Source organism: Dendropsophus ebraccatus, chromosome 15, assembly GCF_027789765.1.
Source record: "Dendropsophus ebraccatus isolate aDenEbr1 chromosome 15, aDenEbr1.pat, whole genome shotgun sequence".
NCBI lineage: Eukaryota > Metazoa > Chordata > Amphibia > Anura > Hylidae > Dendropsophus > Dendropsophus ebraccatus.
Window position 1 is genome coordinate 22,831,530 of NC_091468.1, and position 17,524 is coordinate 22,849,053.

At 40.1% G+C, this 17,524-nt stretch overlaps 1 protein-coding gene across 1 annotated transcript; it reads right to left on the minus strand.

The window, feature by feature from the left end:
- Positions 1–2,588: 2,588 nt before the first annotated feature.
- Positions 2,589–5,418, minus strand: LEFTY1 (left-right determination factor 1). Its single transcript, XM_069955102.1, has 4 exons — positions 5,142–5,418; positions 4,609–4,852; positions 4,262–4,501; positions 2,589–2,928 (listed from the first exon to the last, which is right to left on the minus strand). Exons 1-4 carry the CDS (start codon positions 5,416–5,418, stop codon positions 2,589–2,591), a joined length of 1,101 nt encoding a protein of 366 aa, XP_069811203.1.
- Between the last annotated feature and the right edge of the window lie 12,106 nt (positions 5,419–17,524).

Below are 17,524 nucleotides of genomic sequence, written 5' to 3' on the forward strand. Positions count from 1 at the left end.
GGCATCAGTGGCGTCAGTAAAATGGCAGCAACGCCTGGACCTCCGCCCGATCGTTGTTATCCAGCGTATACATAAAGATGTACCTAGCATCTAGGCCCCAATGCGAAATCTGAAACCGGCTTCCAGCTATCACGTCACTCATACTGGCCTCCTCAGAGGGGGCACAGGGAAGTTTGGGCACCCATAGGCTCCAGGGCCTGGGTGTGAATTCTAGTTACTATAGTTACATAACTATAAACACTAAGTATTATGGTCAAAAGGCACCAATATGGCGGACTTTATTAGTGAAGCTCAGGTCAGCGTGTTGGTGGTGATGTCCACTGATGGCGGACTAAGGTATAATTTTAGGAGTAAAATGGCAACCCTGTGACATCCATCACCTTCCCATTTTATTTAGGGTTATCTAGGTGAGGTATGGTATGGTCTGTATGATCTTGTATGAACTTACATTTTTGTTCATGATTCTGCAACCCAAACCAAAAATTCCCGTATGTAACCCAAGCACCGCTACTTCTCTATGTTACCTGTGGAGTAGTAGTTCATAATTCAAATCAAAGGACTGAGTAGTTTGTCTCACTAGCTGTCTGTCTAGCTGTCATGTGTATAGAACTATACACGTGTCTAAGAAATATGAGTGACAATCCAAATGGCAGGTGCAATGGCAGACATTTTGTTTTTTGACCCATAAAGTAATACCACTCAGTTCTGTTGACTCTTGAGCTTTACGCATTGAACTATAAATATGGTAAAATATATTGGAAATATCTGACAAGATTATCCAGTGTGATCTACATCTTCAGAAATTTGAGATAGACTCATTGCTAGGGACACATATTCCTAACAACTAGACCTTTTTTATGGCGTATTTAGCAACTTCATAGCAACCAGTTTGTCTCAGGACACTCATGGCTTCAGCTGAACACAGAATTTTCCAGCAGAAAATAAGTACAAGGAATAAGGAGGTCACGGACAACTTAATGGGGTACTCCTGAGTAAAAAAATGTTTTCAAATCAACTGGTGTCAGTTATATAGATAACTAAATTACTTCTATTTAAAAATCTCAAGTACTTATCAGCTGCTATATGTCCTGCAGGAAGTGGTATATTTTTTTCCAGTCTGACACAGTGCTCTCTGCTGCCACCTCTGTCCATGACAGGAATTGTCCAGAGCAGCAGCAAATCCCGAAAGAAAACCTTTGCTGCTCTGGACAGTTCCTGACATGGACAGAGATGTCATCAGAGAGCACTGTGTCATACTGAAAAGAAAACACCACTTTCTGCAGGACATGCAGCAGCTGATAAGTACTGGAAGACTTTAGATTTTTAAATAGAAGTCATTTACAAATCTGTATAGCTTTCTGACACCACTTGATTTGAAAACAATTTTTTTTATCCAGAGTACCCATTGAAAGGGATGTCTGGCTTAGGCTATGTTCCCACAACATTTTTTTCTTGTCCGTTTATCATTTTTAAAATGACATCTGTGATTTTGAGTCTAAATTGATGTCCATTATTTTGAGGATTGGCCGTCTGTCAGTGCAATAACACCTGCTGGTACATTATTCTAGTTCAGGTGGACTAATTGGACTTTGGAAGTGTCTTAAATTGAAAAGCCCATTAAATTTAATTGTAAAAACAGAGAAAGGACAGTGAAAAAAGAAAAACTGTATGTGAACTACTAAAAAATTACATCCGCTGTTTGCAACAGACGTCCGAAAATAATTGACATGATCATTATTTTGATGTACAGGTAACATCTGTCATTTTATACACTGCATTGGACGTCCGTCATTCCATTGACTTTAATGCATTGCATGGCAGTCAGTTAAATCGCGGCAATAACCGACGTCTTTTTAAATAGAAAACGCGGACGCCTTTTCTCTTTTTTTTTGACGTTGTGTGAACATAGCCTTAGAGAAATGCCCTAATTTGTAAATCTGAGTTATTGGTGGAAAGGGTAATGTCACCCTTTTGACAACCAATGGCTATTAGCCAAGGCAGCCAATAAGAGTGTCTCTGTTTGGAGGACCTTACATGTCCGTGGTTAACACATACAAGGGGAGATTTTTCAAACATGGTGTAAAGTGAAACTGGCTCAGTTGCCCCTAGCAACCAATCAGATTCCACTTTTCATTCCTAACAGACTCTTTGGAAAATGAAACGTGGAATCTGATTGGTTGCTCCCCCACAGTCTATTTATTTCAATGGCAGTGTAGTACCTCATTTCACCTGCTGTGGCACTACACACATTACAAATATAAACACATATGTAATAAAGTCATTTATTAACACGTGTCCAGACCCAGAGAGTCTGTCAAAATGAACATATAAGACAAATAGAAAAATCACGTCGGTCACTATTCCGAGTGTCAGCGATAAATATACATGAGCTATATACAGGTAAGTGCTTCTACACGGCCATGATTAACATTCCTAAGATTGCGAACATACGTCTAGGACAAAAGAGTTCATGTGTCCGGTCACTTTTCCAGCAGAGTTTGCCAGCCGTGGGAAGGTTCAGGATGCCGACATCCATCAAACATCGATAAGTACTGTGTATAAAACAGCAACGCAACACTGTTACACCGCTAGATGATGGAAATATTGTCTGCGGTGCAACCGCATCTCTCCACAATCATATTGGGAAATTCCGCCACTTCTATTTCTGTGTAGTCGCCCTTCTTGACTAAGTACATGACTGGTAAGGGGGAGCTCTCGACTACAGCACAGGTCCTCTCCCCATAGCGGTATTTTAGGGTCGAAGCGTGAGGTTGGCGGCAGCCTCCGGTGCAGCGGAATGCATTGTAACCCGCAGGCTCAATGATCCAGTACTGGGTCCAGGTGAGCTCCCGGAAGTTGATGAAATATTCTTCTCTGCAGCAGATGTTGTCCTTCTTGGCTCCTGGAGCTGAACAGTCTCCATGGGCACTAAAATATAGAGAGCGAAAGGGTCAGTATGAGATGGGGTGATGCTCCCATGAGGCAGGACATGTCTAGATTGATTATTATTAGAGATGAGGGAACCTGGAGCATGCTCGAGTCGATTCGAACCCAAACTTTCGGCATTTGATTAGCGGTGGCTGCTGAACTTGGATAAAGCCCTAAGGCTATGTGGAAAACATGGATATAGTCATTGGCTGTATCCATGCTTTCCAGACAACCTTAGAGCTTTATCCAAGTTCAGCAGCCCCCGCTAATCAAATGCCGAACGTTCGGGTTCGGATCAACTCGAACCCGAACCCAGTTCGTTCATCTCTAAATTAGGAGTTGTATTTTTAGTAGCAGTATCACTAATGTAGTATTAGAAGTATTAATATTAAAATTCACTTCCGGTAATTTGTTAGTGATGTTACGTTTTGGAGTTTTCTAATGTTTTATCTACTGTCAAAATGGTAAGTGCCTTGTGTTTACCCCTAAACATAGGTGACTTCCTCCTGCTAACACTAAAGGACTATTATACGTTTGATGTCTTTGTGCTTTTGTGTATTCCTATTATTATGGTCTTGTTATGGTCTTTTATTGCATTGTTATGCAAATTACAATTGTCAAGTGTGTACCGCTTCCTCCTGCTATTAGTACTATTATATTACTGTTTACTGCCACTACTACTATTGCTTTTATTACATTATCTTCTAGTGTTCTGCTATTACTGCTACCACTTTTACATTAAGTCACTACTTACATTATTATACTCACTTTTAATGCTCCGAATGTATTATTGCTATAACTTCTAATATATATTACTGTTGTTAACTATCACTACTACTATTAATTCTAATATACTCTCTTTTTCTAGTCTATTATATTATTATTATTATTATTATTACTACTACTATTGCTTTCATTATTTTGTGTGTTACAGCTACTTTATTGTTACTTCTTATGGTGCGTTTACACAGACAGATTTATCTGACAGATTTTTGAAGCCAAAGCCAGGAATGGATTAGAAAAGAGGAGAAATCTCAGTGTTTTCTTTATGACCTGTTCCCTGTTTATAGTCTGTTCCTGGTTTTGGCTTCAAAAATCTGTCAGATAAATCTGTCTGTGTAAACGCACCATTATCCTTTTACATTACTGTTTCTACAGCTTCTTTTAACGTCTATTAAATATGATTACTAAAGCGACAATTATTTCTCTCCCTCTGCTACCACTGCTTTATGTGGTGAATCTTATATTATATTTTTACCTGTACTACTACTACTACTACTACTAATAAAATAGTAGTAGAATAGGAGAATATTAGACTAAGACAAGAACCTACCCGTGGTCGTCCAGATTGAGCGTATACAGGACCAACTCTGGTTTGCCCACCGCATTGTCAGATGGATTTTGGGTAGTGAATCGGACCAGTTTTGCCATCTCGGCAGCGTAGTTTCCATGTCTTTCTCCATCCACCCTGATTTCCAGATGCATATTAGATTGCCCTTTGCTCCTCAGCCAGTAGTGCACAGCATGGGTGACGTCAAAACTTCTCCAGCCAGATTCCATAATGGGTACAAGTCTAAAAATATGAAAACACATCCTGTTAATTCCAAATGTATAAAGAGCTTATAGCAGCTTATGGTAAAGCAGAGCCAATTATATATTACTGCTAGAAAATTGTATTACCTGGAATCCACCAGTGACGTCCTGTTGCTTCCATCTTTCATCATCTCCACATAGTAGACACTGACCCGGGCATTATTGACCGGTCTGTTAAATCGTCTATCAGGGAGCCCCTTGGCAATAGGGGGCAACTTGAAGAGCTTCAGTTCTGCCATAGTCACTTCACTGTTTTGGGGTATTCTGGACTCCATTCCAAACATCAGGGTCTGCTTGGTTGAATCTGAATATAGCACTTCACCAAAGATATCTATAAAGAATCAGTAATAACCTGTCAGTAGGTGCTCTACCAAGGAGGACCATCACCATGTCATTTACATACGAACATACATCAACAGTCTGGATTGGGACATGAAAGGCCTCCTGGCCGTACATAACAATGTCCATATACTCTGTAATGAATTGGTACCTCAGACAGTAAACAAAGAGTTCAGTCTGGTGCACCTCCTCATACACAATGACACATTACACACTACGCTATGGATGGTTAATTATTAATATCAGATATTACTAGATATCACTCATTTCCAATGACCCACCTGCATTGCCTGGGATGCCCCTGAGGATGCCAGCCAAGCTGGGCAGAGATCTCTTTGTCCTCTCTTTGTGCTTTTGAAGCATGGACATATACTTGTTCTGGATGTGTCTTGGGACCACCAGGTTGTCAATGTCTCTCTTCACCAGCCTCGGCACCTCCTTGAGGTTGAGTTTCTTTAACATGGCGTCTTTGAGGTCATCAGAAGTAAACCCATGGGTTGTGGATATAAGGAAGGCACTAAGGAGCCAGATGAGTCTCATAACCAGATCGGTGTTCATTGTTCTCTAACCCAAGAGAAAAGTCCAAGATGTCAAGAGGATGAGCTGATGCCTTCTAGTTCTTCCTTGCTCCACCACAAGGTTTCTGATGAGGAGCAGTCAAAGTCGTCCTTTTATAGGAAATCCAAAGGACATCCTGCTGTGAGAGCCAATAATGTAAAAGAAGACGCAGAGCTAAGACAACAGGACAACATCACCCCCATTAGGAGTCTGACACTTTTCTAAGCTTCATCTTCAGACAAGAAATACACTAATAATTAGGGCTATTCCTCCCCCAAGGCCACAAAGTGACTGCTCAGGATTTTTAAGATAGATTCATATTTTCATGTTTGACTTTTGTTTCAAAATATATAATGATTAAATTACATTTTTTAGAAACTTTATTTAAATCAATAAATTAAAAAATTAAGAATACTTAATTGTGTGAACAATATTTGTCATGTAACACCACAAAATCAAAGTCTCATTTTTATTTTAGCACTTTATAAAATTATATATATATATATATATATATATATATATATATTTATTTTTTTATTTATTTTTTTCTTTGTATTTTACCAAACTATTATCATGGTCACTTTTGAAAATTCTAAGATGTTTTTTTTTATTTTAATTTTTATTTATATGTTAATTTTTATTGTTATACGTTTTTTCTTTCTTGCAATTATTATTTTTTTTAATGAATAAAAAATGTGGGAAGAAATGGATTAGTAGAGAAACACAGTGAGATATGAGACAGATAGATAAGACTTAGATAAGGTGAAAACACCCGCCAAACGTTGTGTCTTGCTGTGTTGCATTATGTAATTCACCTACTTTGAATAAATTTGGAGTGTTTTCACCCTATTGGAGTGCCGTGGATCATCACATATATCTACATTGAAGGTTCGTGGTCTGGACTACGTTCACTGGCACCCACTCGTATTTCTAGTAGTGCCACTCATCATCCTATGATAGATAGATAGATAGATAGATAGATAGATAGATAGATAGATAGATAGATAGATAAGAGATAGATGATTTTGGAGTTCTCCATTATGTTAACCACACATCTGATCCTTCCATCCTAGGCACAATCCAGCCATAATGTCCATATTATATGTTAATGTCTTTTGTTGCAGGGCAGGGAATTCTTACACAGGAATGATGGGGGCTTTTCACTAAGTGTTAGGGATTATGTGGCATTAGTGGGTTTTAAACAATAGCTTCTTGGTAAAGATTGAAGCTTTGGTGAATTTATAGCTACTGTATGACCTTATAGCCTCTGTCCTACCTATATTAGGATATTGGCTAGTAGCATATAAATCATAGACGTCAGTCGGCTTCTGATCCCAGACCACCACTCCATTCAACAAAGTCCTCCCCGTGACAGATAATTTTTGTTATGTCTGTCCCCTGCTCTTCAAAAGGTGTTAATTCCCAGACAGGAGCCATGAAAGGATATGATTTGAGCAGATAGGAAGTGGACCTGGTGACTGGTGTGTTATTTTTATGTCCCTCTGAGCCATTTGCTGTCAGTGTTTCTGTCGGTTCTAAAATAGAATGAGCTTTTTGAATTCTAACAAGTGACTTTTTGAATTCTAAGTCCTTTAAAACCTGTAGACAGTGGTTTGGGTCATAGAATTCTCAAGGGGGAATGTATTCCTTTAAATAGTGGTCTCTGCTGAATTGAGATACAATGGGAGTCATCTTGATGCTTTGTGAGCATACTGTGTGTTTAGAACATAACCAAAAGTGCCGATTGTCCCATTAATGTTGCAAAGATGGAAATTTACGAACATTGGCAAAGATGATTTTATTTGGCTTTTCTGGCTCCTTACGGGCCTTGAGTTGACATACACATCGAGCAGCTGTTTATTGACTGTAGTCAGTGCTGGTGGCTCCAATAAAGTACACATCCTAGAATGGATGACTAGCAGGTTCAGCCAGATCCATTTATATTTTTATTTTTTTTAAAATATGTTGGAAAACTTTTAATGTAGCATTTTTAAAGCGCCCCCTATTCACAGGATATAGCATGTGTCAGATAACTGGGTTGTTCCATACATTGTCTACGGACCTGCCAAATATAGCCAAGTACAACACTCAACTACCCTTGGCAGTAGCTCCATAGACAATGAATGGAGTGAGTGTGTACATAAGTAACTCACTGCTTCATCAATATCATTTTCAGGGGTTCTGTTCCGGAGATGTGGTTGGACAATTGGATAGGGGATTCATTATTTTAACTGGGAATACCCCAATAAGTATTATAGTTTTTGTTTTTTTTTGCCCATTACTGTACTTTAAATGAAAGCGTTATTTTTATTATTATTATTTTTATGTTTTGGGGTTTTTTTGTGGAACAATGTGGGAAAGCATAGATGCATTTTATATTTATATAAGAGTTGTGACTAATAAAAATCATTTTACCTTTAAACATTACATAATAAAATAAATTATTAAATATTTGCATTATTATTAGTAATAGTTTAAATGAATTGTCTTAACTTGGATTCAGACAAAATTTCTGGAAAAGAATAGAATTTTTTTTTATAATTTGGATTTGTTTAGTCTCAGCTCCTGTACAGTACACTGAGTGGCCCAGAGGTAGGTGGTGATGTATGAACTGCATCCATTGACTACGGTCTCTGTGTGCTATACAGGGGCAGGGACACCTCCTGTCTTTGACAGGAGTCCCTGCTCCTGTATATACTTTACACAGGGCAACCAGAGCACTGCTGAATAAGTGTCCAAATCCAAAAACAGATCTGACAGTCATATGTTCAGAATCAGTCCAGGAATGAGTCTTGAGAGAATTTCTCATCTCTACTCATTAACATTTAATACTTCATTAGTGGACCCAATTTATTTTTCTTTTTCTTTTTTCTAGGCACTTTTATTAGATATCTTAGCAGCATCAACGCATAGGGACATTTGCTATTGAGTCTAAAATGTGTAATTTTTCTACAGAGTATTTCGTCTGTTTTTTTTTTATCCAGCCATATACTAATTTAACAAACATTTCATAAATTTGTGAATAGAATATTCGCATATTCTCAGTATTTGCATATTTTCAAAAAGATTGTGCAAATATATTCACCTGGTACTGACCAGACGTAAACCTGCACCAGTCTTTGCAACTTTTAAAAAAAATGCAAATAATAAATCTGGCGCAAATCCCTGATTATGTGTTTTTTGGCTGAATACTCAAAACAGGCATATAAAAAAGTTCTAAAAAATATTTGCCCGTCAAATACTGGTTCATAAATAGAACTTAGACCAAAAATGGGCAAAAATCCAATTATTCACCTAAAAATAGGCGCAAAGCCCTTGATAAATGTCCCCCATAGCCTATATGTATGCAGAAGTATCCAACAAATCAGGATAGAAACTAATGTTCTAATTAGATCATCTTGCATTATATGGCTATGTTCACACAACATAGCTTATCAGTAAAAAATGGACGCCAATTGCAATGGAATCAGTGTCCGCTCTTTCGTGAAGTAAATGCAATGCCGCCCACTGTCTTCACACAGTGTTATTTTAACATGCGTTCTTTAGAACAGGCGTTAAAATAATATACCTGCCCATTATTTCTGGACGCTGTTCACACAATGTAATGTGCGCCCGCTGCCGCACATTACATTGAAGTTAATGGCTAATTGATTTGCAGGCCCGCAAATCTATAGTAAAAACAGAGGTACCGGCTGCAGGAACGTACTTAATGCAGCCCGGCAGCCGGCAATTTATCGGGCGCTGTTAAACCAAGTGTGAACATAGCCTATATGTCTAATTTTACTTGGTGATAATAGAATGCCCTACTATTGGGACTCCATAGTAGGGCGATCTGGTATTTAATGCTCGAATCAATGTAGAATTATGAGGCTTAATCCATAGATGTAAACTGAGGAACCAGATCCTGTCCATTATGGGTGGAGGGTGTCTTGATTGAAAGATACTGAATTATATTCTGATTCATAGTAATAAACAAAAAGCTGCATAACTTCCGAGCTGTTTTTTTAGGGGCTGTGGGAACACAGAAAATAGACTAGACACATACAAGGCCTGGGGAGTGTGGATTTTGCTGTGTAGAAGAATAGGGTGAAGGACTGCAGTTGTTCACTTTTTGGAGTCTCCCAGACAGCAGATGCTGCAATTGACCTCTTCAGACATGGATACCTACATGTCATGGGCCCTGTGCTGTTTACACTTGTCTGAGAAGCTTCGATGGCTCACGATGGGCCCTCTTACTCCTCTATGTCTAGCACTAATACTCTACATGCCTGGCCTAATGACCCCGGGTCAGGTGGGGGCCCCCTTTTTTGCCTGGCTCAGCTCTGTGGATTGCAGGGGCAGCTTTATGGGATCCGCAAATAGCATAAAATTAATGAGCAAACAACGTGAGCGGAGAATGAGATGTGGATTGGGGGCACTTCACAGTGTGCTGTTCACATTGCTGGACTTATCAGCTTCTCTTGTCATGCAAACAAGGGCCGCCTGGAATCTGGGGAAGGCTCTGGCCTGGTTTGTGTATTGGGAGCCCGGTGGTGCTTTTAGCTGTCAGACAGGAGATTAAACAGGCTGAACAAAGAGAAATATGGACAGCAAACAGCCTGGAACATAAGGGCTTGGGGTATGTATGTAGGCCCGGAGAGAAGGTGTCTGTGTGTATGCAGACAAGTATGTGTCTACCTACATATGTGAATGTATGGCAGTATGTAAATTTGTATATGTAGCTACACATGTGTATGTACAGTATGTATGTACGCACACACACACACACACACACACACACGTGTGTATGTATCTAAATATGTCTGTGTACAGTACGAATGTAAAGTTATGTATGTATCTACAGTACATGGTATGTACATAAATGTGTGTGTATGTATCTACATATGTGTATGTATATTATGTATGTAAATGTATTTATGTATGTGTATGTACAGGTGTATGTATGTACATGTGTATGTATCTATGTATATATATGTATCTACATGTGTGTATGTATGTATATGTACAGATGTATGTATGTACACGTGTATGTATAGTATGTATTTGCAGTACATGGTATGTACAGTATGTATATAAATGTGTGTATATGTATCTACATGTGTGTGTATGTACATGTGGATGTATCTACATGTATATGTATGTAAATGCATGTATATGTACGTACATGTGTGTGTGTATACCTATCTACATATGTGTGTACACAGGTATATGTACATGCATGTATCTATGTTGTGGTAATATGCAGATTTGTATTTAAATTAACTGTCCTCTAAAAGGATCAAAAGATGTGCAGAGGGGCAGTGAAGCAGTTGCCCATAACAACCAATCAGATTTGAGCTTTCATTTTTAGAGGCCTTGTTATAAAATGAAAGCTGAAATCTGATTGGTTGCTATAAGCCACTGTTTCACTGCTCCTCTGCACAAGGTTTAATACATCTCCATATACATATATATTATCTCTCTTTCTATAAACTATTACTGTAACTTATTCCTACACAGACACACACACACACACACACTTCACTTTATAGAAATGGGTGGGCATGAAATGTGATGTGGCCCCTTTAAGAACACATAACATATCTGAGCAGTTACGGTACGGTCTATGTACACGATGATAGGTAAATGTATTCGGAGGCAGGAAATGCAGGCTACCTTGTCACATGTGATAATACATTTGTTGTGACTGCAGCACAGAGGTGTTAAAGGGGTAGTCCACCTAAAAAAAATTTCTTTCAAATCAACTGGTGCCATAAAGTGCCAGAGATTTGTAATTCACTTCTATTAAAAAATCTTAAGTCTTCCAGTACTTATTAGCTGCTGTATGTCCAGCAGGAAGTGGTGTTTTCTTTCCTGTCTGACCCAGTGCTCTCTGTTGCCTCCTCTGTCCATGTCAGGAACTGTCCAAAGCAGGAGCAAATCCCCATAGAAAACCCCTCCTGCTCTCCAGACTGGAAATAATACAACTTCCTGTTGGGCATACAGCAGCTGATAAGTACTGGAAGGCTTGAGATTTTTTAATAGAAGTAAATTACAAATCTCTGTCACTTCATGGCAGCAGTTGATTTGAAAGAAAATTTTTTTGGGTGGACTACCCCTTTAAGACTTGTGCCAAACTACATTTATGGTGGAACAACATGTAGCCTCAGGACGCCATCCAACAAATTAGCAGCTGGGAAGATAAGTCTGACAGTGTTGTACACAGACTGAGCAAATATGGCTTCTGTGAATGTCTGGACCAGGGCTGCAAGCATAGGTCTATATAGCTTCTATGGGGGTCTGCCTGACCAGGGCCCTGAGTCTAAAAGAGGCACTACAGATAATAAAGGTGGGGGTAATAAGTGTATGATATTCAGGACTAGGTTAACTTTGGTGGAGCCCCTGGGTAAAATGTTTCTTGGTTTGAAGACCCCCACCATCATATATACAAGAGATGGCCGCACATGTACATGGATTTCCATGCTGAAGTCTATGGATATTACGGAGGCAGCTAAATCAGAGACTTATTGGGTTGACTAAGGGGAATCATAAGCCACATCTGTCCTTCCTAATTTGTTCAAAGGGTGGCCTGTCAATCACTTTCTGTAATGTCAGAATTAGTATTTTGGTGAATATTCCAGATATTTGTGTTAGGAGATTTTCGTACAGATTAGATCAATTCTATTAATTCACAGTTTGACAAGTTTCCATTTTGGGGTTGTATTTGCCTCTTAAAGCAAATGAACACATGGATAGACTGGTGCTGGCACGGGGAAGCCAGTGCCGCCATTCTTTTTGTGAACCGTGGCCCAATTACTGTGTATTAAGCCGATCTATTCCCGGGCACCACCCTGGTCTAAAGCACTGGAGTGGCGGGGGTTTCCTCCCACTGATGGCGGGCCGGCCCGCCTCCAGTGCTCCAGTGTAGGCCAGTGCCCAGAAATAGATCGGCGCCATACCAGCCGTGAACCAGGCCGTAGTTGAAAAAAAAAGACTGCGGCACTTGCTTATCCAGGTCTGCGCCATTCTATCCATGTGCAAAAGTTATATACTGATGGTATGTTGGGGTTGCAGTGGCTTCCTAGTTTAGCTTACATTGTCCTGAATAGCTCCTAGATGAGAAATTCTCTGGTGGGTGAAACAAAAAATTCAAAAACATTGGTGATTTTATGGAAAATACACTTTAGAAGAACAGATGTCAGGATGTCAAGAAAGGTGGTGGCCATGGAAGGAACCAAAATGCTTCTTAGTTAAAGTTGGTTTTGCAGCTTTGATGGTTCAGTTGGAGAACTCTTGTATTTGATCTCCGGAAGTGATGATGACATGGTTATTAACACTATGTATTTTAAGTCTTGTTGGCCAACAATTAACATTAAAGAGTGGAGAGAATGGGGCAGACGGTCCACATCAGGACAGCATCTGCATCTAAATGACCTCTCAGATATAAACACCAAGATAAGTAAGAACTAAGTGTCCACTGGTTTTATTTGATATAGGACACATGGGTAGAAATAATCAAACATTTTTAAGAAATCCAGTAGAAAGCTGCATTGTTATTTTAGTAACTTGTTTCTCACTAGGAATCATGGTAACGTTGACAATTTTTGAAAACTTTTTGAAAGGGAATCTGCCAACAAGAAAAGGTCTCTTCATCAATATCAACACTTTAGAGATGGACCTTCTAAGACATCCAGGAAGCCCTCCAAAAAGACTTGTGTATTAGGCTTTAACACCCCAGTGACTATTTTAAAAGGAACCACAACACATTACCCCCTCGTGACCTAATAGGGCTCCATAAAGGACTGGGGAAATCTATGTGTTTCCTAGTAATGTATTGGGAATTCTTGGACCCTTTATATCAAAGAGAAAGGGTCCTGTCTGGTTTGTCTTAACTTCCAATAAGGATTATATTTTCTAGTCTTCCATAGGGTGCCTCGGCAATGCTTTTACAGATTTTTTTGGTGTTTGGTGAGAGCATATAGAGGTGATGTTCAGGAGTTCACAATATTTTTGCCAGTGTTGTTGATGTGTAACTAAAGGACAATAACTAATTTTCCTATTTTCCCTTGTAAAAGATCTGCTAAAACCCAATGCCCCCATACCACAGTAGGGAAATATCATCTGAGCCTGTTGATTTAATTGTGGCTGGATTTTAATCGGATCTAATGTATTTGGGAGGTCTCCCAAGAAGGACTGGACATATTAAAATTTTATGCCTGATCTTTTTGTTTTCTTTAGACATAAGCTGATACCAGAGGAGTCTGACTGCCACCTTCTCACTCCTCCTTTAAAATATATGTATGCTGAGCCATCGGGGAATGAGGAGGAACAGCTGTCGATCAAAGGTCTTTAGTCTTACTGGTGTTTGAGGGTTTCATGGTCAGCATGAAGGTCTGTAGGTATACAAGAAATTTGGTCCCTATAAAATTGTCCTGACAGTATTTATGTCTTGTGAACACTACTGGGATCGGGACTGATGTGGGTGGAACAAAAATAACTATAGGATTACTATAGGATTGCCTGCATAGAAACAGAGATGAGTTGTTACAGTAGTTTCCCCTATAATACCTTATTTTGCTTTGACCCATATTCTTGCAAATACAGCAGCTAATAAGTATGGTAAGACTTGAGATTTTTTAACAGAAGTAAATTACAAAACGATATAACTTTCTGACACCAGTTGATTCGAAAGAAAAAGATATTCACTGGATAACCCCTTAAAGTTGGCTGACCCTTGTCTCCACTAACATCATCTGTTTGTGGATAGTCAAGAAAGCCCCATATACCTTATGCAAGCAGCAGGTATGGTGGCCAAAAGTGTAGGGTGTATGATGACCCTTTGGCTAAGTCCACACTATGGGATTTTTTTGTCCAATATTTGTTGATGATGGCCGTCTGTAATGATCATTATACTGCCAAGAAATCTTGTAAATTAAACTAAGCCTTAAAGTGAATCTGTCAACTGCAACTCAAGTCAGAGTACCCATGTGACCTCTGTCAAGCACCAAAAGTGTCTACAATGGTCGTATTTGCATCAGAACTGGAGCACGGAGTAATGGAAGAAGGCATCTGGTCTGATGGGCCACATTCTCCATTATGTGGATGGCCAGGTGCGTGCATGTCACTTACCTAGGGAACAGGTGGCACCAGGATTCACTATGGAAAGAAGATAAGATGGCGGGGGCAGTGTTATGGGCAATGTTCTGCTGGAGACCTTGTGTCCTGGTATCATGTGGCTGTTACTCAGCCCCCAGATTCCCCAGATCTCTATCTGATCAATCTGTGGAATGTACTGGAGAAACAAGTCTCATCCATGGAGGCCACACATTACAGCTGCTGGTATCACAGGGGACATCACAGGAATATATTGTCTGAACCAGAGGGACACATCCCAGGCATATGGGGTCTAGGCCTCGGAATGTGGGGGGGGGAGACATAACAGAATTATGGGGTCTGCACCCCACACCTTACAGGATCTGCAGTGGACACTAAAGGACTCATACAATGATCTGGTGGACTCTATGTCCTTGTGGCACAAGGTGGAAAAACACAATATTAGGTAGGTGGTTTTAATGTTATAGCTGATCAGTGTGTATAATAAATGTGCCCCTATATAAGACCCATGATGTGATGTGTATTCCATGTAAACCATAATCCTGTTAGATGCAGCCAGTGTAATAATCTGTTTACTTTTGCGCCCAGAGATAGAGAGCTGCGCAACTGTGAAATCCTAAGCTTGGTGGGCTGCATCGAATCTTTGTCTAAGTATATAGGATTAGTGGTGGGCCCTGCAGGAGACTGACGGAGAATCCCACAGAGGTCACAGATAAATGGACTCTGGATGATGGACTCTGCAGGTGCACAGTGTCCGCTGGGAGTCGCACACGTCTGTTTGCAGCCCTTTGGGCTCCAATGCACAACCTGTATCAGACGACACCCCCCTCATATATGTGCTATGTATGATATTGTCTTCTTATATGGTAGGAGAGACTTTGGTCTCCCTGTCATCAGAGCATGGGGGTGACTATTCCTTTTAGTTACAGTCCCCATAAGGGGGCAGATCGCCTGAGCAACTTCTCTTACAGATGCTTGCCATTTGTCGTTCTCTATTATAGTGAATGAATGATGGATCAGTAGGGGGCACCAAGGGCATATGAACCCCAATGATGTATAAAAGGGTTTATTATGGTAACACATGGTCCATAGGGTGCAGATCATAAGTCCCTATTCCAGTATAACAGATTTTGCCATGATCATGTGACTGGCTGGGGCCCCACTATTTTAGATATTAGTAACAGGTCTTTCATTATTTTTGTACACAATTCATATTCTCATTATTGCCCATATAATGGAGCTCAGCTCATTGCCCCCCTGTCCCATTAGCCCCCAGCCGGGATAACAAATCTCCTTCCCATTTAGGTCCAGGTAAGTCTGTTTGTCCACGTGTTTGTTTTCCTGTGCGGCGTTGGTCCTGGCGAGAATGGGATGTACATACTAATGTGGAGGAATTAGTCCAGGAAGGAAGGAGAGCTTGGATTAAATAATAGTAAGAAAACGCAGCAACTTAGGAGAGGCAGATCTCCTCCCAACCTCAGGACAAGGTACATACAGCACCAGGGATCACGGCGTGTGGCATCTCTCTATGTCAATAGTCCCATGAATAGGTCTCTATTCAGACCTGCACCTGTGACATTCCCCGACCTCTACAGGGAGTGGCCAGACAAGGACAACGCACCTGCTGTACTAGGGATGCAAACCAGAGATACCAATACTTGGGTCAAGTCAGGCCATGTAGTGAACACTGACAAATACTCAGTCAAAGGGAGTTATCTAGGATTAGGAAAGAGCACAGCTGCTTTTTTTTGTAGTTAAAAAAAACAGCACAACTTTTGTTTGGATGCGGTATTGCATCTCAGTTCCATTGGAGTAAATAGAACAGAGTTGTAATACCAAATGCAACCTGAGGACCGGGATGGCACTATTTTATTTGGAACAAAGCAGAATCTTTAGAAAAGTGATGTCAAACTCAGGCCCTCCAGCTGTTGCAAAACTACAATTCCAATCATGTCTGGACAGCCAAAGCTTTAGGCATGATGGGAATTGTAGTTTTGCAACAGCTGGAAGGCCTGAGTTTGACACCTGTGCTTTAGAAGAAGCATCCTATTACCAAAATTTTTCCACAATATAGCTAGCACATCACTGACTGAATGGATAAATGCAAAAAGATTAATTTTTATTTTGGTAATAAAAAAAACAAAAACACAAATAGCTATATAAATAGGGTCTTTCTGGAATAGTACTGACCCAAAATAACATCTGTGCACAGCGGAAAATAAACCCCCCTAAAATTGTAATTTTATTTTCAGCTTTCCAGATGTACCCCACTTCTTTTATTTCAGTGTACTTAAACGAAAGGTACATTTGGTCCCTCAAAACACAGACCTCACATGGTCAATAAGGGGTTGAACAAGAGCGTTAAAAAAATTCCACAAAAATCTGGTGCAGAAACAGTAGAGGTGTTCTGCAGTGGAAACTACTACATGTTCAATAAGATACAACCGAAATGGATTGTATGTGTGGCGGCCAAAATGATTGGTATGACAGGTGCGGTGGGGGCCCAAAATGTAGCCCCTACTGATGACGACTCACGTCATCTCACCTCTCCATCCTTGGAAAGAAAAGACATGAACCTCTATTGCCCCCCGATTACTTATGTTGTCATCATTGTGTAGGGGTCTTGGCAGCTCTGCAAAGCCCACAGGATAAGGAAGTAAAGTTGGACTGATCTGGGTCCCTGTTCTCACTGTACCCATAGTATGCGTTAACCAAGAATCTGCAGAGGGTGCTTTTGCTCTCTAGTGCCTCCATTATGGGAAATATCATTAAGAGATCACTAATCGTCCAACATATCAGACATTTGCCTGATCTAGGTCTGCCCCCCATGGTCCATTCTTTCTTCCTTCATCATGTCCATTCTCCAGCTCATCCAACAATCCCTGATAAGCCTAAAGTACAGAATACAAAGCACAACATACAGAACGTCCCCCTGCTGTTCTGTTTATCTGAATTAACATCATGTTGGGTGATCAACTGTGATTTGCAAGCAAACGAAAATCAGCGTTACAGA

What these genes read in the sequence shown, in the direction of transcription:
- LEFTY1 (XM_069955102.1), bottom strand. Translation starts at nt 5,418, where the DNA reads ATGAACACCGATCTGGTTATGAGACTCATCTGGCTCCTTAGTGCCTTC. An exon ending in GGGCATCCCAGGCAATGCAG is followed by an intron (nt 4,853 to 5,141) that starts GTGGGTCATTGG and finishes GATTCTTTATAG; the next exon opens with ATATCTTTGGTGAAGTGCTA. An exon ending in CTCAATCTGGACGACCACGG is followed by an intron (nt 2,929 to 4,261) that starts GTAGGTTCTTGT and finishes TCTATATTTTAG; the next exon opens with TGCCCATGGAGACTGTTCAG.